This window comes from Protomyctophum parallelum, assembly GCF_964188405.1.
Source record: "Protomyctophum parallelum genome assembly, chromosome: 13".
NCBI lineage: Eukaryota > Metazoa > Chordata > Actinopteri > Myctophiformes > Myctophidae > Protomyctophum > Protomyctophum parallelum.
This window is the reverse complement of record NC_139708.1, coordinates 42,972,017-42,996,474: the sequence shown is the minus strand read 5'-3', so window position 1 is coordinate 42,996,474 and position 24,458 is coordinate 42,972,017. Positions and strand designations below refer to the sequence as shown.

The 24,458-nt window shown below is 45.3% G+C and overlaps 1 protein-coding gene across 1 annotated transcript; it reads left to right on the top strand.

The window, feature by feature from the left end:
• Nucleotides 1-413: 413 nt before the first annotated feature.
• Nucleotides 414-24,043, top strand: samd14 (sterile alpha motif domain containing 14; the record flags this gene model as incomplete). Its single annotated transcript, XM_083779968.1, has 10 exons — nt 414-450; nt 8,901-9,052; nt 12,278-12,403; nt 14,071-14,257; nt 16,705-16,804; nt 16,997-17,065; nt 18,006-18,177; nt 22,103-22,225; nt 23,291-23,446; nt 23,888-24,043. The coding sequence occupies 10 exons, from the start codon at nt 414-416 to the stop codon at nt 24,041-24,043; spliced, it is 1,278 nt and encodes a 425-aa protein (XP_083636094.1).
• Between the last annotated feature and the right edge of the window lie 415 nt (nt 24,044-24,458).

Below are 24,458 nucleotides of genomic sequence, written 5' to 3'. Positions count from 1 at the left end.
GCGTGTGTGTGCGTGCGCGCGTGCATGTTCACTTACAGGAGAGATGAAAGACAGAAGGAGGAGCATTTGTGTGTGTTTATCTGATAAAGAGTGTGTGTGCCTGAGCGGGTAGCAGACAGGCATCTCTGCCATGTATTTTAGTGAATTGTTAATGGGGCCTCTCAGAGGTCACATCTTCAGAGAGAGTCTGAGACATCAGGAGGAGATGGGGATGAGAGGAGAGGAGAGGAGAGGAGGCATGAGAAGAAGGATATATGGATTAAGAGCGTCTGCTAAATGCGTAAATTGGAAGACGGAGGGTAAGAGAGTGAAGAAGAGGAGAAATGACATCACATGAGTCACTTATTTTAGCATTTATAACATTCTCCCCTCTCTCTCTCTCTCTCTCTCTCTCTCTAGTTACCCACTGCAACATGTCTGCCATCTTGGAGGATACAGAGAACGTGTTTGGTGAGTCACGCACGCACGCACGCACGCACGCACGCACGCGCGCACACACACACACACACACACACACACACACACACACACACACACACACACACACACACACACACACACACACACACACACACACACACACACACACACACACACACACACACACACACACACACACACACACACACACACACACCCCTCCTGCTGATGTGTTTGGAGATAAAGGCCACATCGGTGTGAGATGTGTGACCTTATCAACACATCTCTTCCTTGTCTGCTGCGTAGTCCCCAGTCTACTTTACTCCTGTGTGTGTGTGTGTGTGTGTGTGTGTGTGTGTGTGTGTGTGTGTGTGTACGCAACTGTGCATGCGTGATTGCGTGTGCGTGTGTGTGTGCGTGTGCGCGCACATGCGTTTGTTTGTGAGTATATGTTTTTGAGTATGTGTGTGTGTGGGGGCATGTGTGCATGCACTTGTCTACTTGGCCAGTGTTGGCATTTGGCAACCACTTTGACAATGCACAAATTGACAATGCGGTTGCCATGTTTGAATCGGCCTGTATTGGGAGCAAGTAATAGGCTATGTTTTGTAACTATACCACATATTTTCAAAATCTTTTTATTTAGGTTTTATAACAGAAGCCCAAGGGCAAGTATGAATGTCATCAAGTCACAGGTTCTTAGAAAATAAATAAAATAAAACATCAGATTTTACACAAGAGTACAGCCTTCAGTGGTCAAGTGTAGTCCGTTACATTATAAGGAATAGGTAGACCGCTCTAGTATCAGTTACTCAGAGGTAAACACATATATAAATCTCAGAGATCATAGGGCAGACATAATGAAAAGACTATGTTGTTCCGCAAAACATGCCCCTTCAAGACAAAAGAAAAAAGAATTCTCCCCTTCAAGTCCCGCAATTTAGTAAAGCCAATTCCCAATTCCCCAGCCTCTCTACAAGTACTCCATCTCTGCTAACCCCCACAATCAGTCATTGGGAGGGTGAAGAAAGCCTCGGGTCATCTTCTTTCCACCTGGCAGTGACGGGTCTCACTAGGGGGGCGTAACGCACGTGGAGGTACACGCTACCCCCCCCCCCCTCCTTCCCCCCCTGAACAGGCTACAACATATTTTAATATGCGGAAACAACGAGTAAGGAGTGTTTCAACATAATATGTATTACATTTACTAGACATATCTTTGTTTTAACAGTTGCTTGACATTGATTTAAATACACTCTATAACTCAACTTGTCATAGATACTTGAAGTTTATGCTTAGCGCGCCACTCGGTGGCGCGCTATGAGCTTGTAGATCTGCTATTTTTCAATAGCTAAAGCACCAAAATATCACGTATCACGTGGATACGTATGCTCTGGATATGTACATATGTGTTTAATCAACTGTACTCTAATGCTGACCAACGGAAGTGACAGTCATATCTGACAGAACAAATGATCCATCTCTTTGCTATTATACTTGCTTATTGTAATACCCTGTTTTTTGTGTTTTGTATTTTGTGTTTGTTTGTTTTGTTTTGTGTTTTAGTTGTTTTAGTTATCTTTTTTTTTCTCTTTTCTCCCTTTTGTGTATTGTATTGTATTGATGGTAGTTAGGACCCTCTCGAAAACGAGATACTGTATCTCAATGGGGTATTCCTAAATAAAGAAATTTCAAACAAACAAAATGGGTTCCCGTCCCAAAATGCGCTGCACAAGGTGCCCTTTTTTTCACTTGAGCACCTGCCCCTCTAAATGTCTGTGCACGCCACTGCACAAAATGTAAAGGGGCGGGCGGTGGATCAAGGGTAGATGTGGCCGGATGGTAACCGCAAGGTTGCCTGTTCGAACCCTGTGGGCTCCCCCAGAGTTAGTGTCGAAGTGTCCTTGAGCAAGACACTGAACCCCTAATTGCTCCTGATGTGCAGGTTTTCCGCCGCCATCGGTGCATGAATGTGTGTGTGAATGGGTGAATGTAATGAACCGTGGATAAAAGCGCTATATAAATGCACCATTTACCATTTAAAGCAGTGCATTACGCTAACCAAATAGCATGCTGTCTTTCATTGGTTGCCAAAGGGGCCAATCAGAGGCCACACAATGGTTGCCAATTTACTCAATCTGGTTGCTGAGGGAAACTGGGCAACCATTACTATCCATTACTGTCTGGCACACACGCACACACACGCACACACACACACGCACACACACACACACACACACACACACACACACACACACACACACACACACACACACACACACACACACACACACACACACACACACACACACACACACACACACACACACACACACAAACAAACTCCTCTCGTCTCCTCTAATGCCACTTTAACCACCTTGTTTGTTGTTTGGTGTTTTGTGGCACATTGCATTGCCTTGAAGCTGAACCGTTCTGTACAAATAAACTCGCCTATCCTATCTCCTCTACTGCTGTGTTGCTTCATCATGTCTCTCTGCTAAGGACCATTACCTCAGGGGTGGGGGGGGGGGGGGGGGGGGGGGGGTACACGAGAGAGGGATTACAGCATCATTATTTTCCACTTCTCTCTAATTACCTCTGTCCTTCTGTACTCATTCGTATACCATGTATTTATTTATTTTCTTCCCTGAATATTCTTTATCTGCATGCAGTCATGCCTTATTTCTCTCTCCCAGTAACCCTTAAGGGAGATGCTGTAGTATGCATTATAATAGTTAGTATCATGTCTTCCTATCGCCTCACAGCCCCAAGCATGCAGACTCCTTTCAGACTGCTCCCTTTCTCGCGTTTTCTTCACCCCCCATACCCCCCCCCCCCCCCCCCCCCCGGAACTAATAGAACGATCTCTCTCTCTCTCTCTCTCTCTTTCTCTCTCTCTCTCTCTCTCTCTCTCTCTCTCTCTCTCTCTCTCTCTCTCCCAACCCCCACACTGCTCATATAATGTAATGCAATAAAATGTAATGCCTTCCCTCCACCCACCATGATGTGGTGTTTGTTCTCTCATATCCTGCTCACACCTCTGTCTGTCTGTCTCTTCTCTTCTCTTCTCTTCTCTTCTCTTCTCTTCTCTTCTCTTCTCTTCTCTTCTCTTCTCTTCTCTTCTCTTCTCTTCTCTTCTCTTCTCTTCTCTTCTCTTCTCTTCTCTTCTCTTCTCTTCTCTTCCCTGGGGAACCACTGAGAGGTTTTGCTGCCCTATGTCTGCTCTGCTGTGGGGGTGGAGTGTGTGTGTGTGTGTGTGTGTGTGCATGTGAGTGTGTGTGTGTGTATGTCTGTATGTGCGTGCGTGCGTGCGTGCATGGGGGGGGGTAATGGTCAACATGTTCAATATTTGATGGTTCTATGTGGTGTGAGTGGGAGGATGATGATCATTGGGCTGAGGAGGAACAGGAACTTCTGCTGAGTTCACACAAACTGACGTCAAATCACCTCAGAGTCCCTCTGCGGTGTGCACACATTATTATACCTTTGCAACAATGTGTTTGTTTATTATCATACCGCGTTGTTTTCATTCACTGGGGGATATCGTTTCATTTATACATGTTTTATTATGAACAGGCGGTTTTAAATGCTTCCGTCACACAGTCTGGAGCACGGACATGAACGGAACCCTGGAAATGTTTACACAAGCAAGGAACTCGTCACGGTCAATAACTCTGAGAGTGTACAACATGTTGGGTTCCATTTGTACACTCTGACTCTCTGAGTTACACATCCGCACAGCAGGGCCATATGGAACCCACTTAAAGACACTTTGAGACCCTGTGTTTCCAGTGAACCATAGCATGCACAATATAGCACAATATAGCAACACCCTGACTCTGTTTGACCAGAATAGAACAGAGCCTTCATTCGTATTGTTGTAATCTCTAATTGGACCCTCGTCTGGTTCTGACAGACAGGTATAGTGTGTGCAGGCTGGGTGGTGTGTGATAATCTGGTTGAAGTATTCCTTTGGTATGGCGACTGCGGCAGCGGGCCCGGGAGAAACAATAACGCGACACAAGACAGTATCACGCTAAAGGTTCACAAAGTTTATTACACAAACAGGAACATATAGTGCTGGATCATAATGACAAGATATGAGACATAGAAACGTGACATGATAATGACTAATGCAGCAAGGCTGACCTTGCTGGTGCTGAGATGTCTCTCGTAGCCATCTATAAAGTATGCTACAGTACAGGCAGTACACAATACATATCTAAGTACACTGTATCTCAGGTTCAAGTACACAGACTAAGATGTACATGGGCAACTCATAATATAACAAGTATCAGCGCCGGTAACACCTGTGAAGGAAGTATAGGGAAGGGGCCCAAGTTCTTTCCAAAATGGCGTGCATACATACATTAAGTTGCAGCCATTCAGTCAATTGTGGGACAGTTTTAAAGGTACTCCGGTCACTGAAGTACTTCTAGAACCGTCACCGAACCACATTAGGTACATAAATAATTGCTGTCCCACTTTTTGAACCAAAAGGAAATCTGATAATTCACGGAAACTGGTCTAGCTCTACTGCTCTATACTAAACGTAGAGATACCTCATTGCAGCTGCTACAGTTTGTTGGAGCCATGTCTCAAGGTCACATGGGGGGACGGGGGAGCCTCTGCACACAGCGCACTACCGCCCAACTGTAAATCACAGCAACTGGCCAATCACAGGCTAGCGTGTCCTCGCTGAATGATAAAATCATAGACTGTAAAAAATATGGACAAAGCGTTCCCCGGGTCTAACATGAACGTAAAATGAAGCCTGAAATTCCTTGCACTCTAATGCACTGTAAGTCGCCATCTTTCTTTCGTTCTGGTCCAGCTGGCCATTGGCTGGCCCAGACAACGAGGCGGGACTTCCCCCCTTCTTCTCCGTTGGTTTTTATTTTGACTCGAGTGGGTGGGGGATCCCGATCATAGACTTAACGGTAGCCACGCCCCTCAGAACATACGCGACTTTATGGTAATTTCTTTTATAAATGGGACCATAATTTAGTAATAGTAATATTAATAATATATATATAGTAAAAATGACAAATACGTGCACATTAACATTTCCTAATAATGATGACTCAATCAGGCAAGCTGGTACACTTCACCCTTCTTGAGATTCTAACTGCCTTTCCTGTTGAAAACCCCTGAATTATTCCATCAAAGCAAACGGCATAAACAATATTAGTTTGCCTCTTCTACAAAAAAAAGTTAGCATTCTCTTGTATCATACCATACTTTTATACTACTATACTATTATTTCCCACCACGGAGTAACCTCGCATCAGACTATCCAATTCAATTCAATTCAAAGGGCTTTATTGGCATGAGAAAACATACGTTTACATTGCCAAAGCAGAAAGAACAATACAACAATCCAGCATATCCACCTCGGAGGACAGTCAAGACGGGCAGTGTCGGTATATAGACCAATCACAGGCAGGCGGGGCGTTACCATGCCTATGCTCGGACGCAAACGTAATTCACAAATCGGGCAAAAAAAACTGAGACGCTTTGCCGACGTGTCGCAGTTGCAGCCACGTGCAAGCTTCATTTACTGTACATCCACCAACTGTTTAAAAACATGGAAGAGACGCCTGCTCTATAAGCTGCCACCAAAATGTGGAACGCCCTACCAACAGTCATTAAGACATGTGAATCCCTTGACTCCTTCAAAACCGCTCTCAAAGGGCACCTACGGATGGCTGCAATTCGAAACTGGCCTCTGTAAAATCTGAAAAAATGCAATCTTGCATCTTCGTGACGCTACTGTCTGGGAGTGAGAGAGAGAAAGAGAGAGAGAGAGAGAGAGAGAGAGAGAGAGGACCCTCAAACTGACATTTGGCCATGCACGGATGCCCATCTGAAATCTGTTTGACCCCAATGCAAGATTCATTCTTTGAAAATGGCAGATATACATTAAAGCTCACAAGGTGTCCATGCAGTATACACGTGCAATGTGACCTTGTAGATAAATAGCTGATACATACACTATATAGGTATAGGGTTAAAAGTGGTTCAACAGATTTTGCTGTCGAACGCCCCCCGTGGGAACCCCCCCAAGGACCCTCCCAGGACCCCACTTTGAGAAGCACTGACAGCAGTTATCAGACATCCGGTCTGTCTGTCTGTCCAGAGTGTTCCGAGGAGGTCAGGCTGTCAGAGACAATCATGGTGTGAGTATGTCTTAATACATGATGCTACAGCGCTCCATTTCTTTCCATTTAAGGAGCACCCTTCTACTGTCCCCCCCCCCCCCCCCTTCTGAGATATCAAGGTTGCATGTGATGTCAGCCACCTGATTATACACTTGATTATGCAGTATACAAGCATACAAATTGACACTCCATGCCCTCGATTTTGTGCAAAAAACAACAAAACAACACTGAAACGGTGCTTGTTGACGAGGGGAATTATGACAAGACAGAAGAACATGATTGGAGAATACATCCTAAAACACTAATGAACAGGACCTCGTCACCAGAGAGAGAGAGAGAGAGAGAGAGAGAGAGAGAGAGGGGGGACGACGACAGTGTTCCTATGCAGTACAGGACATCATGTCAACACTCATTAATCACTACCTCCATCTCCATTATGTCTTCATGGGGTATACGTGACATCTTTCCCTGAGCTAGCACATTATAGATAATGTAGCCCAGCTACTGAACACCAGATGCTAGCACAGCTACTGAACACCTAATCTCTCAAGAACAGATTCTGAGCTATACGCTATACTGAAACTGTCGGCAGGGGTATTCAGAACGTGTATTTATATAGAAGATAAGATTTGTATGGCTCTAGCAGAGATTCTCAACCCGTTTAATTTCAAGGACCACCCAGTTTGACATGCATTAGTCTACGGACCCCATTTAATGGCATTTCTACCTCTGAGACATCAATTTATATTGTACAAATGGAACCAAATGGACACGTTAGGTTCCATTTGTACACTCTCTGAGTTACAGACCTATAATGGTCCATTTGGTTCCAAACATATCATTTAGCTGGGGACCCCCTGGAACTACCCTGGGGGTCCCCGGACCCCACTTTGGGAACCACATCATGCTTCCAGAGCCATGGAAACGGAGAGGGGTGACCGTTTCATTCACTCCAGTCCAATCCAGTGCACCACTTTTCTTACATGCAGTGACCTGACGGAGTGTGTGTGTGTGTGTGTGTGTGTGTGTGTGTGTGTGTGTGTGTGTGTGTGTGTGTGTGTGTGTGTGTGTGTGTGTGTGTGTGTGTGTGTGTGTGTGTGTGTGTGTGTGTGTGTGTGTGTGTGTGTGTGTGTGTGTGTGTGTGTGTGTGTATGGTGCACATGTGTCAGCATTACATGTATCATGTGCCCCAGCTGTCAGTTTAACAGCTTCCTGCATGAATCAAGTGTGTGTGCGTGCGTGCGTGCGTGCGTGTGTGCGTGCGTGAGGAGGGTGTGAACCAGAGGGGGGGTTGTTTGGGTGTGTGCGTGTTTGAAACTGCTTATGGTTCTTGTTCCTGGTCTCACTCTTCTCATCCATCCATCTCTATTTTTTGCTGACACCTGCCACCTGTCAAATTAGAGAGAGAGAGCATTAAAACGTGTAATGGTACTGCAGCTGAAACCCAAGGGGCTTCCATTTGCCTTGTCTTGTATTCTTCATTCGTTTGAAAGTCAACAAGCGTTATTTGTCCGTTATCGTCCACTATATCTATCACTATCAGCTGCATGGTCTCTTGAGTCTCTGCTTCTCCAACCCTTTGGGATGCCAAGACTCCACCCAACGTGTGCTCGCATCCGTATATCAGCAACCATCAATACTGTGAAGACAGGGTCATCATGGGGTCATGGGGTCATCCCCCACAATGCCTTTCGGCCTTGGCCTCCAGGGACGGCGAGATTCATGGTTATTTATCTGGAGCGTTTGGGGCGGGGGGGGGGGGGGGGGGGTCAGACAAAGGTGGAGGAATTACAGAGTGATTAGATAGAAAATTGAAGGTTGCACGCACGCGCACGCGCACGCGCACGCGCACGCGCACGCACGCACGCACACACCACCCCAATCAAACAACAGGATATGTGAAAGGGCAATCTGTGTTCATTCCACTGACCAGTGGAATGAATTCCACTGACCAGTGGAATGAACCTTGGAATGCCCCCGTCACACAGACAATTGATTGAACTCTAACAATATGTCAGGGGATGGGAGGGGAGGGGAGGGCTGGGGGGAGGGGTGCAGGTGGCAGGAATGGAGAGAAGGTGGATGGAAGGAGGTAATTGATGGAAATAAAAGGACAATGGAGTTCACAGGGTCACAAACAATCAACAGAGGTTCTCTTCTTCTTCTTCTTCTTCTCCTCCTCCTCCTCCTCCTCTTTTCTCTTCATGTTTAATTTCATTTTCTTCTCTCTCTATATGCCATGTGGAATGTGGGGTGGTGAGTTCACTCTGTGATCGTCTTGCAGACCTGAACGACTTGTACTCTGTGATCGTCTTGCAGACCTGAACGAGGCCATCCCCGAGACGGAGCTGCTGGACAACAGCATCCAGAAGGGCCGGCTGTCCATCAAGACCCGCAAGCAGCGGCCCTCGCGTTCCCGCTACCGCGACAGCGTGAGCTCCACCGAGGGAGACGACAGCCTGGAGAGGAAGGTGAGCCCACTTTGTATTTGTTGTTATGATAATGATACTATGAAACCCAAGGCCCCAGTGAGGCTCTCCAAGACTCCAACGTTGAAGCACTGGGCCCTAGTGGTAAGAGGAAGGACTGCAGGCGGACCCGTGGAAGTATGATGAGGAAACCCCGTGCAGCCATGGGCTTACGTAACGTAATTTGAAATGCCTCATTTGAAATGCCATGGCTAAAGAGCTACCTTGGAGACAGAACACAATTTGAATTTGTACACATAAATGGTGTAGATTCTGAAGAGCAAGAAAATCACATATGGAGTCCCACAGGGCTCTGTATCGGGTCCAAAGCTATTTATTACGTACATAAATGACGTCTGCGATGTATTGGAACAAATGAGCCGCGTCTTGTTTGCTGACGACACTAGTCTGTGCTGCTCAGGAAAACACCTAGATCAGCTCTAGGATACAGTTCAAAATGAGCTTACAATATTAAAGAAATGGTTCGACATTAATAAACTGTCACTACATTTAAATAAAACTAAATTCATGATTTTCAGTAATAGATCAATTAACAGAGAGGCTAAAATTATGATAAACAAAGTGGAAATTGAACGAGTGTTTGAGAATAAATTCTTAGGTTTAATTATTGACAGTAAACTTAATTGGAAACAGCATATAAATAATCTAAGGACAAAATTATCTAAAACCATTGCTATAATGTATAAAGCTAAACCTATTCTAAACCAGAACTCACTATATGCTGTATTGCTCCCTCGTACTCCCATACATAAACTAGACAAAGTGCCAATCGGCACAGGTCTCCACCAGGGCAGGTCAGGTTGTGGCCTCATGGTGGCACTATAACAGGCTGTTGAGGAAGATTTGGGCCGGAGGTTCGTGTTGGAGGGATGCAGGTACAATGTTTTTCCATGTGTGCATACATAAGTTGTATACAGATCGATGCAGTTATAGCTAAAAACAGGAATTGGCCTGTTATAGCGCCACCGTGAGGCTGATTTTGAGGGAAAATTGCGGCATGTCGTCCTCGGCCTAGTGAAAATGTGCGTGTATAATTTAACGGAAATTGCACACTGTGTTTGTGATTTGTGGCCTTTTTTCGAAATGGACGAATCGTGTGAGCTTTGGAAGCCAATCTTAGCCAATCAGGATGGAAGATGGGAAATGGTGCCGCTCCGTGTTGATCACATGACTATGGAGATAGTGTATACCGATTTGTGTGAAATTTGGATAAAATCTGAAGGAGTAATAATAGAAAATGTGTTTTACATATGTCGGCCTCCTGGTGGCGCTATAAAGAGCAGATGTGATAAATTCCAGGCAAAGGTTTTTCCTTGGCCTCTAGGGAGTTGGCATACAAAGTTATCCACAGATCCGTGCAGTTAGAGGTAAAAACACTTTTCGGCCAGTTATAGCGCCACCTTGAGTCTGAGTTGAAATTGTTCATGTGGCATTTCGTCCTCGGCCTAGTGGGAATGTGGGTGCACAATTTCAGGGAAATCACGCGATGTGTTCATGATTTGCAGCATTTTGTTTGAAACTGAGCACTCCTGTGAACTTTGGAAGCCAATCTTAACCAATCAGGATGGAGTGTGAGAAATCTGAAAGACCGGTTTCGTTGAATGGCTCTAGAGAGACTGTGTACCAATTTGCGTGATGTTTGGACAAAATCTGTAGGTGTACTGTGCAAAAACTTGTTTTGCACAAAGCGGCCTCCTGGTGGCGCTATAACAGGCCGTTCTGGAAAGGTTGGGGCAGAGGTTCATCGTTGGCATCCAGGGAGTGTGTGTGCAAAATTTGGCATCGACCGGGTTAACGGTGGCCGAGATTAGCTGCTCACGGACGGACGGACACACGGACGGACGGACGGACGGAGTGCAAAACATACTCTCCCCACATGCCTTCGGCCTGGTGGAGACAATTACTGTGTGGAGGTATGGGGGAACAACTACAAAACAACTATCCAGCCAATATTTCTACTTTAAAAAAAAGCCATAAGAATTGTCACCCAATCTGATTATTACGCACCAACCAACCCATTATTCATTCAATTAAACACCCTAAAACTCCAAGATATAGTAGATCTAAATACCGCTATAACAATGTATATAAGGCACACAATCAATCACCTGCTCCCGAGCTGTATCCAAGAGCTGTTCTGGCCTAGAGAGAGTCGCTACAACCTAAGAGGCACTTCCATATTCAAACAAATGCTAGAATAAACATCAGAGAGAGGTGCATATCGGCCAGAGGGGTCAAGCTGTGGAATGGATTGGATGACGAACAAAAACACTGTAGTACAATAAACAAATTAAAAAAATTGTATAGTTCAAAAATAGTAGATACATATACTGTAGAACATTGATATGATGTTTTGTTTTCTCGTTTTGTGTTTTGTTTTGTTGTTTTTGTTGTTTTTTGTCTTGTTCCTGTTAACTGTATTGTCCTGTCTGTCTTTGTTTTTGTTTTATGTTATGTTTGTTTGTTTTTGTTTTGTTTTCTTGTTTTTTTCCCTTCTGTTGTTTGTTTTGTTGTATTATTTTACCTATGAAAGCCATTTATTTGTTAGAAGGGTAGGCACTATAAGCTTAAGCTTCAGCCTACACCTTTTTGGTCAATGTTTCTTTTGCAAAAAAAAGCAGGCACTGTATTGATTTGTTTTAATGACCAAAATAAATAAACTACTACTACCTTTAATTATACTAGTGTTGAGCATTGAGCTACTAATTTAGAATGACGTATAATTAAAGCGGGTCATGTTTGCATGTTGTGGAATTGTAACAGCTGAAACCAATATTATATCAGTATTCTGACATTAACCTGAGGGCCACATTAAGTGAAGGTGGGGGCCGCATGTGGCCTCCCGGGCCGCCAGTTGCCCACCCCTGACCTACTGCATACAGTGTCTCCACGTCTTGCTCAAGCCAGGAACACTTCGGCACGCATGCCGAGAGGGGCAGGGGTCGAACTGGCAACCCTCCCCACGACTTTCTGAGCCATTGCCACCCCATATTTGGAGTCCCTCCTCCAACATCTGGCCTTCGGAATTACGCTATATGGCTTTGTTTAGAGCACTTTAAACAAACATTACCAGGCGCCCCTCACGGCACACAAGTGTGATTTTATTCGTTATGTCTTCAGTGAACCCAAACATCGCAAGTCCAGTTTTTTTCTAACTTGTGTACATTGATGTGTGTGTGTGTGTGTGTGTGTGTGTGTGCGTCTCAGTACCAGGACAGTCCTCTACATTCAGCGCGCTCTCCGCTCCAGTCCGCAACGAGAGGCTCCTCCCCTTCGCCTGATTTGCTGCTGTCTAATTCGCGAAGCCCCGCCTTCTCCTTTGACACTTCCCTGGTGAGAACAAAGAAAGGGAGAAACAGTGAAAGTCCAAACGGAGAAAAGATACGAAAACCTACAAATAACAACATAACAGGCTCTATGCATACACGGCACACCATTTTGGAAAGAACCGGGGCCACTTCCCTACTTAGTACTTACAGATGATAATAATTAAGCTCTGTTCCATTCTGGTCAAACAGAGTCAGGGTGCTGCTATTGATGATATGCACACGGCTGCCGTCTTGTCAGCAAGGTGCTAAATAGGTGCAACTACCCATAGACAGCCCATTCATCCAAACAGAAAAGTAATTGTAATTAATAACATCAAACTCACCAACATTGCAGCTGTACGGAAAGCTTGAATTATCCTCTTTCTATCTGCAATGTGTTTGTTTAATATAAATCCACTGTATAGACATGTTATGAGCTACTCCCTGTCAAGAAATTCCTTGCAGATGATTTTTTTCTAAGTATCTATCACTCAACAGCCCATGTGTACTATACCACCTGTTTTGAATTTGCACATAATGCAGGAGGCAGCAGGAGGTTGCTTTACTGATAACGAGTGCTTCCAAACTCTGACACTAATAATCACCTGCAAGGAATTTCTTGACAGGGTGTAGGCCTATAGCTCATAACATGTTTTTTAATACAATTAAATAGGACTTTTCTGTTTGGATGAATGGGTCGCAGCTTACGTATTTGCTGTAGGCGGACTGGACGCCTCACCAGGCGCATCTCTTCTACTACAGTGAACGGTAGAGTATAACTGATGTTAGTCTGCCTCAAACGTTACTCTTTTATCTGCTTTTTACCAACACTAACATTACAAAGATGCCCAGAACATCGAGATGAACCTGTGTAGTTTATGGCTGCTCCAACATATAGTGGCAACATTAAAAAAAAAAAAAAAAAAAAAACGGAATGTCAAAATATCCACCGCGGTAGCTGAGACCAGAGCCATTGAGTAATGGTTGAGACGAAGCAGTGAAAGGTCCTGAAACATACATAACGTCAGTCTTACCCAATACCCAATCTTTCTGTTTTATGAACACAAGGCTGCCGTACTTTATACCTCATACTTTAAATGCTTAGTATTGCTTGAGGCAGACTAACATCAGTCACTGCCGTTCACTGTAGTAGAAGAGGTGCGCCTGGTGAGGGTTTAAATCCCGCAGCTACGTCGATTCCGCCTACAGGAAATACGTAATCTGCGACCATGAGACCCGTTTTTAAATTCGTCTATAGTACCGTAGCACCTTGCTGGCAAGATGGCAGCCGTGTGCATGGAAAGGTGTAAACACTCGCTCACTGGAAACACTCTGCTACCCCGCAGTGAGTCTCAGTGTCCTTGAGTGCGTTCCAAATGGCCCTGTACGTACGGGTGCGTGTGGTTCCATTTGTACACTCTCAGAGTTATGGGGGTCCTTGATATTAAAATGTTTCATATCACTGCACACTAAATGGAACAGAGCTTTTTTTTTTATTATTAATTTTTATAACACGATTTTGTAACCCATTTCCTTTTCACCCAGTGTCAATTATCTAATCTGGAACAGGGCCTTAATAATTAGTATCATCAGTAACACCTGTGAAGGACGTAGGGAAGCGGCCCGGAAGTAGGACGAGTTATTCTGCGTGCATATCGCCCATTCATTTCGCTTCCTTGTCTTCATCTGCAGGTGCGTCGCTCGCCAGAGGATGGAAGCACGTCATTGGCTGCCCCGCCGCGGGGGCGGTACCGCCAGCTGACCAATACCACGTCTCAGGAGGCCCTGGTCACGCCTCCCAGCTCTCCCTCCAAGTCCTGCCCCTCCTCTGACTCCTCCCCCATTTACATGAGGAGGAACAGGAGGCCCGACAGTGAAGGTGCGCACACGCACGCACACACGCAAGCATGCACAAAAAACATTAGTGCTCACTCAGTCTCACCACAGCCACGATGAGAGACGTTTCTACCAGTTGTACAAAAGGTAGAACAGCAGCTTTAAGATACTCATTGTTAACATGATTGTGCTGTTTTGTGTTTGGTTAGTTCTCCAAGTCCTTCCTCTTGAATGAATTAGCCCTTCGCTAAGTCCCTCCCCAACCCGTCCTTGTCCAATAGGCACGTTGGCAGCGAGGAGACGGGGCAAGCTGTCCTTCTCCCCCATAGAGATGCATTTTAAATGACGGGATTTGTCCATATAAATAATCGATCATTTCAGTAGAAAGAGCATCAAAATGTCTTCTGAATCTAGTCAACCAGGCCTGCAGTATAGGCTATGCACTGGACAAATTTGCACGACATTATTTAAATAAACTAGAAATACGAGGAAATGAGGGAGAGGGAGAAATCAACTTTTAACGAGTTTTCATGTTGCACGGTAAGACTACGGTCATCACCTGGGTGGGTCAGACTCAGCCGTGTAACGACATATAAGCTGTGTATATGTTCAACAACACAGCCATGCGAAAATAACATTTAGAGCTATGAGGTGGCGAAAGCTTGACCTGCATATAGCTAACAGTTGCCTGATGGCCTAAAAGTCTAATATCTCCGTTGAATCACAGGGATATCCCTTTGGCTTAGTGGTTAAGATGTTGGCTTTCCACCCGGGTGTTACACCCCCCTGGCTATATTATATGCAGTTCCGTGGCCATTACTATAGTACTTGGAGGTCAGTCTATCTATTCTGAATGAAGACTCTGTTCACCCAACCATCCGCTCCATGGACGGCAGTGACATCAAAGAAACTGAGGATTTCAAATATCTTGGATCATACGTAGTCAGTAGCAGAAAGGACTTCCTGACAAGGAAAGGACAGGCCTGGAGTGCTTGTAATAATCTCAAGAGCTACCAAGATCAACCTGTTCAAAGCCTGTGTGGAAAGTATCCTTCTCTATGGTGCCGAAACATGGACAATGAATAAGGAGTTTCGGGATCGTCTTGACGGAACATACACAAGACTCCTCATGCGTGTCCAGAACCTCTCATGGAAGGACCATCCCACAAAAGCTCAGATTTATGGAGGCACCCCCCCCATCTCAGTTGTGGTGGCAGAAAGAAGACTCCGCTTTGCTGGACACTGCCACAGAGCAAAAGACCAGGTCATTTCGGATATTCTTCTGTGGAGACTACCCTGCCCATCAAGAGGAACACGACCTCTCACTTTTCCAGATGTTCTGAGTAGGGACACAGGACTGACTGTGAATGAACTTGGTGTGGCAATGAGCAACAGAGACCAGTGGAAGCAGCTTGTGTCGCAGATCTCGAGGGCACTCGAAGGATGATGATCTATGATGTTAGTGCAGTGGCACTACTGTATATTGATTGACATAATGTGATTCAATTTATGGGTATTGTTTGAGAACCGCTGATCCGAGCGCCTTCACACCGTGCACTGCACTCCCTCAGGTCCTCGGCGATAGACACACACGTTCCCGAGATATACGCGATGATGGACTGATACACACTCGCGGACATGCACGCTGGGGCGACGCGACAGTGGCTCAGGAGATAGAGCGGCCGCATTGGCACCCAGTTCGATCCGAGCTATAGAGTTAGTGTCAAAGTTCCTTGAGCAAGACTCTGAAAAACCCCTAATTGCTCCCGATGAGCAGGTTTGTGCATGCCTTGCATGGTCGTGGTGTGAATGTAATGCATCATTTTTTGGTTGGGCAGAGTATATACAGTAGCAGAAGGCCTTTTCTTTACTGTACTGAGTTGACTGAGAGAGTGATGAAGCCCGGGCTGGGAGCGTATAGGCCAATAGCCACACTGTTTACATTACATGTAAGTGGATAAATAACTAAGGCAGCGATCCCAGGGTGGATTTTTAAATGAAAACATACCAGTGTACAAGCTCTGTGTGCAGAGATAATGAAGAACACTGTGTACAGAGTGGTGTGTGTGTGTGTGTGTGTGCGTGTGTGTGCGTGTGCGTGTGCGTGTGCGTGTGTGTGTGTGTGTGTGTGTGTGTGTGTGTGTGTGTGTGTGTGCGTTGCGTGCGTGCGTGTGTGTGAGAGGTTTTACAAGCCGTCATGCATCTCAGGTCTCTCAGTGTACTGTAGACAGCCTACCCCTACAGCAAACCCCTGAAATGAGCTGACACATGCATATATACAGAACATCCCCGTAATCCCTGTATTCCCGTGCATATAGCCTAAAGGCTTGAGGAAATTGAGCATGATGCCCCATGCAGCCTCTCCTCAGGACGTTGTTGTACAGCCGAACCACAGAGAGCTGCCGGCATCGCCGCGTGGTAATGAGAGGTGGTTCTGTGTGTGTGTGTGTGTGTGTGTGTGTGTGTGTGTGTGTGTGTTGTGTGTGTTAGTGCTAGTATCAGACAACAGCCGTGACACCAGTCCAGCTGACCCCAGTAGTCCCACTGTTATCTTTGATAAGAAGACCAAGAGACGATTTCTGGATCTGGGGTGAGGCTTGCATTCAGGCACTTGTATGCGCACGCACGCACGCACGCACGCACGCACGCACGCACGCACGCACGCACGCTCCTTCCATTGTTCAGATATGTTGTCATTGTTGAACATTATTGAATGTTGACCTTGAACATTCTGTTCATCTTTGTTATCTCTATCCATCTCCATCCTATATCTCATTCATAGTGTGACTCTCAGGCGTTCTTATGTTCGTGTGAGGAAGGACAAATCCAACAGGCTGTCTATGGGCAGCAGGTGAGTACAGAATCACTCTCTCTCCTCTATGATTGTTGACATAGAACACTCATGTTGCTAATAGACGAGACACAACCCATGGACATATTTTCTTTTTTAAATATTGAAAATAGCCGACCTGCAACACTTTGCACTGCAAAACGTTGTGAATTTGTAGATCTGCTATTTTCACTATTACTTGCAAGACACGTTGTGCGACTAAGTCCACACGAAGTCCACACCCACAACACCAGAGGGAGTTCAACAAACCATGTGCAACCCAGATTCGGCACAAACAAGGGAATAAATTCATTTTCGCTCCTATGCCACCAAAATGGTCCTGCGTTACCGCGTTGTTTCTAAATTGCACATAATGCAGCCAGAAGCCAGCAGGATGTTGTGTAATAAAAAATGAGCGCTTCCAAGCTCTAACACTAATAATAATCACCTGCACGGTGATTATTATTATTATTTATTGTAAGTAGCTCATAACATGTTTATTGTGGATTTCTTTTCTGAAACAAAAACTTTGCAGATAGAAGACCCAGCGCTTTCCGTATACACCATTCCGTTGGATGTATGGGCTGTCATGGCCAGACAGCTAGTTTTTCAGTAAAACGTTTCCACATAACTTTTGGGTATGATGATGAGGTCACACACACATAGCCTCTGTTCAGTATGTGACAGACAGTGTTTTGTGTGCGTGTGTGCTTCCGTGCTAAAACATTAAAAAATCGTTTGTATCAGCATCAACTAAGATGCTGAACGAAGCTCTGACTACGTGAGGCTAGATTATCCACATCATGTGTGCAATTGTGTAATGTTGTGTCTTCCTCTGTAATGTATTTTTGTTGTCGTTGATGTTTTATGTGTGGCTGTAGCTGGGGTGAAAGCCCAAGACAAATTTCCCTTGTGGACAATAAAGTTTACCTTGACCTTGACCTTGTGTGTGTGGTCTCAGGGAGCCGTCAGAGAGCCCGTCCCGCTCCTCCGGCTCCTTCGTGCCGTTCTCCTGGTTCTCTGAGGGCCGATCAGGAGGCTCCATCTCCTCCTCCGGAACTCCTCCCTGCTCCCCCAAAGCACCTCCTTCTGTGCACGCCTCCTCCTCCAGCCCCCGCAAGTCACACTCACAGGTACGACATACAGTCATATGGAATGATGCGAGCTCATCATTCCATATGACTGTCCATATTTTTTGTCAGACCAAAAATGCTTCCCAATGTCTCTGTAAGCTTGCTAAAGCTAAAACGAGAGTGTAGCTTGCTCGTTATCTGTCTCTCTTTCATTAACCTGTGTAGGCTACTCTCAGAAGCGCATTGAGAGTGTGCAGGAGCGCATGCCCTGTGTATATAGGGTCCAGCGTTGTTTTTGGCAACACATTTTAGATTTTGGTTTTAGTCATGGTCTCCTCTTGAATGGTTTTCGTTTAGTTTTAGTCACATTTTAGTCACCTGGAATGTTGTAGTGTAGTCTTGTTTTAGTCGACTAAATCAACAGTTGATTTAGTCGACTAAAATGTATTTTGGCAGGCCTTGATGCCATGATTTTATGCTTGCTGAAAACAGCCGATCTACAAGCTCACAACAGGCGTCGTAGGCCTGTGGCTATGAGGTTTACGTTGTTGAAATAACTGATCTACAGTACGTGTGTGTGTGTGTGTGTGTGTGTGTGTGTGTGTGTGTGTGTGTGTGTGTGTGTGTGTGTGTGTGTGTGTGTGAATGGGTGAATATGTCACGCCTCGCTCCTCTGCCTTTGTAATTGAGCATTGACTTAGGTCCAAACCACTGGACTAATATGTGGCTTGACCTTAATGGTTATGTGGTTGTTTTATGTTCAGTATTTTGCCATGTCTTGTTCTGTTTGGTTTTCTGTTACCCTGTTGGTTTTGTGTATCTTATTTTGTAGTATGGTCCCTAGTGTTTCCTGTCTGCCTAGTTGCTGTTCCCTACCTTGTCTCACCTACCTTGTGATGTGTCAGTGTTTTCACCTGTGTCCTCTTTGTCCTGTTAGCCTATCCTGTGTTTGATTGTATTTTGAGTTCACCTGTGTCTAGTTAGTCTTTGTCTATTTATATACCCCAGTTTGTTCAGTCCCTTGTCAGATCGTCATTTCATGTCAGCGTGTTTACTGTGTCCTTGTTTTGCCTGCCCCATTTTATGGGAAGTTATAGTTTAATAAACATCCTGAACTGTGAATCTTGCCTTTTGGTCGTACTGCTTTTGGGTCCTCTGATCGCAACCTGACAGAATGTAATGCACAATCTATGCAAAGCGCTGAATGCACCATTTACCATATAACGCCTCACTGCCCCCCCCCCCCCGCTCACCATGACCATCTGAGCAGCCATCAGCTGAAGCTGAAACTGAATTTCACCTGTGAGATTTAATGGTAATACAAAAAACTCTCTCTCTCTCTCTGTCTCTCTGTCTCTCTCTCTCTCTCTCTCTCTGTCTCTCTCCCCCCATCTGTCTATCTCTCCCTAGCCATTAACGCAAAGTGGAAAGAGTTCCATTAAACACCCATCAGCAAGCATCCTAATGGCTTGAATAGGCTTATTACTCTGTGTGTGTGTGTGTGTGTGTGTGTGTGTGTGTGTGTGTGTGTGTGTGTGTGTGTGTGTGCATGCGTGCGCATACGTGCGTGCGTGTGTGTGTGAGTGCGTGTGTGTGTGTGTGCGTGCGTGTGTGTGTGTGTGTGTGTGCACTGCCAGTGTGCGAGTAATGTTCTCGTTGTGTCTGTGTGTGTGTGTGTGTGTGTGTGTGTGTGCGCGCGCATGCATGCATGTGTAAACTAATTAAGATTAAGACACTAGTGCATTTCTGCAACAGATTGTCTTTCAATCCTGACTTCCCTTGGCTCATATTTCATATATACCCTCGTCATCAGTTGTATACGTCATCAAACAGCTGCCCACCCAGTTGAGTCCTTCATGACCCGCTGCTGAGCGGGTACAGTACAGTACAGTACAGTACAGTACAGTACAGTACAGTACAGTACAGTACAGTACAGTACAGTACAGTACAGTACAGTACAGTACAGTACAGTACAGTACAGTACAGTACAGTTGGAACAACACCTTCCAAACATGTCCACTGGTGGAGCATCACAAACGGCATGCACATTAATCGACTCGTTGATAGAGTCACCAAAGAAGTCTGCATTTGTGAGAGATTTAACTCAATGTTTGAAGTAGTAAATGAGAGACGTATGTTCAAGTGCAAGCCCCATTGTCTCATGCTGTAGTATTATGTCTACTATAATCCTAATGAGTTTATGTTATCAATCGCTATACTTTCAAGTTTTCTCCAATGCAGCATGATGTTGATTCTGGTATTTATTTTTATGGTGATATAAATGAACGTTATGGCTATTTCAGCCACACAATAAAGCCACCCAGGCAATGCAAAGTGCACTGCTAGTAGACGATAAAACAGGGTATGGCAAGGCTTTAGGGCGTGGCTAGTTTTGGCAAAAAGCCTCTCCGAAAATCCATAGATGAAAATGATGATTTCTGTGGTTATTGTGTATTTCTTTCTTTGATCAAAGTTTTTCTACAAAAATTAGTATTTTACCCCTCCCACTCCCCAGAGTTCCCATTCCGAAGGAGCCACAAACAAAAGATAATCTAAAATAAAAGGCACATACAAACATATTCAAATATAGATTCTGTTTTTGAAACAATAGATTATTGTGTATTTCTAAATAACAATTTTACCAACAAGAAGATCATTCTATCTTACATTAATTCCCCCCCCCCCCTCCTCTCTATCTCTCTCTCTCTCTCTCTCTCTCTCTCTCTCTCTCTCTCTCTCTGTCTCTCTGTCTCTCTGTCTCTCTCTCTCTCTCTCTCTCTCTCTCTCTCTCTCTCTCTCTCTCTCTCTCTCTCTCTCTCTGTCTCTCTCTCTCTGACCGCTCTTCAAATCACCCCCCAGTGAGCAATACTGGGAAGTCACAACAAAATTGTAGTAGTATCGACGCGGAGCTGCAGGGTTGGGATTCTGTTTCCAGAACAATAAAGCACACCCACACCCCGTCATATTCAATGAGTGTCCATCTGCCTGACAAATTCAAAGGATCCAACAGGTTTTTATTAGTCCTTTGCTCACACAAGTATAGGCCAGCAGTGTACAATAATGAATGCACAGTGAAATGACTGAAACAGCAGATGAAAACAGGGGGGATTCTTCAGGAGGGTGCATGGGGTTTGGGTATAGCATTGTGTGGTTGCTGCTGGCCTGTCTCAGTAACAGACAGCTGGTAATACGCCGAAACAAGCACACGTATACTTTCATTAGTCAGAGAGGTTTGTGCAAAACAAAACAAAACAACAAACTCCACACTGTAAAGAATGTTAATTTCATTCCATCTTTCTACTTCCTGCTGGCCCTCTCTCCTTCCTTTGTCTCTATATGCTGTCTGCCTGCCTGCCTGCCTGCCTGCCTGCCTGTCTGTCTGTCTGTCTGTCTCTCTCTCTCCCTCTCCTTATCGCTCTTGCTCTCTTTCCTGCCTCTCACCTTCTTATCTCTGTGCTTCCTTCCCATCTCTCTTCTTCTCGCCTCTCTCCATCTTGTCTGTCTCTACTTCATGTCTCTCTCTTTCTTCCTGTTTCTCTGTCTGCTCTGTATCTCTCTCTCTCTCTCTCTCTCTCTCTCTCTCTCTCTCTCGATCTCTTGTCATTCTTGTGGTCCGCTTAATCAGGAGATGTAGTAGCCACAGGATAATCTAAGCGGTGGATATTGCTCATGTCTTTATGTACGTAAATTGTCCTGTTCTTTGTGTTATGTATACGTCTTCTGCATACTTGGCTGCTGTGTTGCAAGACAAATTGCAGTGTGAACTGACAATAAAGTACTATATCATATCATATCATATCTCTACAAGGGACCACAATGGAAACAAGCCCCTGGTGCGTTTTGTGTTATGCTTCTTTTTTTTTTTTTGCATAACTTTTGTACAATTATCAACAGTTATGGATGTCACAGGTTCTTTAAGAAACGTCAAAACTCTCTCTCTCTCTCTCTCTCTCTCTCTCTCTCTCTCTCTCGCTCCCCCTTTCAGGAATCAGCACTGAGTGAAGAGTGTGAAGAGTTCTCGCCCCCGCCGCCCTCCTCCCCACCTCCAGTCGACTCCACCTCACGCTCCTCACATCCCTACCACACCCTGTCACAGTCATCTGACGAGGTACAGACACACATACACAAAGCATCCCTACCACACCCTGTCACAGTCATCTGACGAGGTACAGACACACATACACAAAGCATCCCTACCACACCCTGTCACAGTCATCTGACGAGGTACAGACACACATACACAAAACATCCCTACCACACCCTGTCACAGTCATCTGACGAGGTACAGACACATACACAAAGCATCCCTACCACACCCTGTCACAGTCATCTAACGAGGTACAGACACATACACAAAGCATGTCACACAATATGCTTTTCATATCGTTTTTGTTTTTTCCCCCCGTGAATTACTAAACTCCCATGCAGTTCTGCCACAACATCTAAAGACTCACCTCTTCTTCAGACTCCACCTCACCCCCCTTGCACTTCACTCTCCTCGAAATTTAAAAAAGAAATCTTCTAAATTCTCCAGTTTTCTGAAATAAATATATTCATGATTTTTCAAAAAATAGCAGACCTATACAAGCTCGTAGCGCGCTATGAGCTTGTAGATCTGCTATTTTTCAATAGCTAAACTATAACATAATGTTTAAAGTTTAAACATGTTATAGTTTAAATGGTTTAAAACTTTAAACCACCGAAAATCCAGACTATGAATGAGCTTTTAGACCTCGCCCCCTGTTTAGTTTGACGACGCTATAGGGTCTTGGTTATACCTCGCTGGGATCCAATTGTTTCTTGAGACACTATTGTCTCTCTGCATTCTAATACAGTATACAGTATACATGTGTGTGATTGCCTTGCTTATTGTAAGGGCCGATTCATACTCCTATTTTACCGCTGTTTCGGCGCTGTAGTGCCGAATTATTTTCGGCTCGTCAGAAGTTTTCAGTAGCACCGAAGAGCAGACTTTAGGACGGTACTCGCCCCTCCCCCCCCCCCCCCCCCCCCCCCCCCGAACCTCAAATGACGTCACATTGTAGGCTCAGAGCCGAACCGACTTTTATTCGGCTCTAAAATAGGAGTATGAATCGGCCCTTAGTGGCTCTGGATACAAGCGTCTCTCTCTCTCTCTCTCTCTCTCTCTCTCTCTCTTCCCCCCACTCCCCAGCCCTTTGAGGAGCCAGTGTCTCTGGTGTCTTCGTGGACCACCCATCAGGTGTGTGAGTGGCTGCAGGGTCTCAACATGGAGCAGTACGTCCCAGAGTTCACCGCCAGAGACATCGACGGGAAGGATCTGCTGCAGATGGACGGCAGCAAGCTCAAGGTGAACCGTAATGTTGTTGCACCTTAATCACAGTCACAAAAACGTATAGACCGTTCATTTTCACCCGTTATTTAGTCATTATATCGGGGCTCCACTGCTATAGCCATCCTCCCGTTGAACACTCCCCGCCGATAGGTGCTGTGGCCACCACAGCCCGTATGGAGTAGACAGACCTTGGGCTTTATATGCTTCCCTCCCCCGAAAACACCCTGCCATGTTGTGTTCGTATAATAGGGAGCTCTCGGCCAAAGCAAAGGAAAACCTCCCAAGAAAGCACAAACGAAGGGAACCCCCTTTTGTAATGCGCGCTGTGTTGATGATGTGAGTGACACGTCGTGATATGATGTGATGTGCTGTACTGTGTGATTTGTATGGTCGTTTCTCATTTCGTCTGTTATATTACCCCCCCCCCCCCCCCGCCCCCCCTCACCCCCTCTCTAGGGTCTGGGTGTGGTGAGCTCTTCAGACCGCAGTGCTCTCAAGCGTCGCATTAAAGAGATCCACACGGCGGCGGAGAAGGAGCGCAAGGCTCTGGACAAGCTGGAGAAACAGAAGGACAAACAGCGCAGGAAAGACCTGGAGCAGCGCCGCAGCTAAACCCTCACTAGAGGGAGACAAAGTAACCCCCTCCTTTTTTTTTAAAGAAAATAAATTACAAAGGCCTTGAACACATTAATTGATGATTGGATGGAACAGGGACACTGAAGTCTATACACAACCTTGACAACGTTGTACAGAATTTCTGAGATGGCAAGAATTCAGCACCTGGACGTGTGGTGAAAGGCCACACAAGGATACAGAGTTCTGCAGAACCGGCCTGTCGTCCCAAACTTTAATTTATTGTTTCATTTGTTTGGACACGACGGGATTTACTTTCAACACCGTGAACACGTGTTGCAGATGCGACCGTCAGGGCGACATCCTGACAGGATGTTTTAAAAGGCTGGATATACACATACAGCCGGAAAAGGAAGGTTTTGTTTACCGTTGAAGACAACTGCAGGCACTGCGA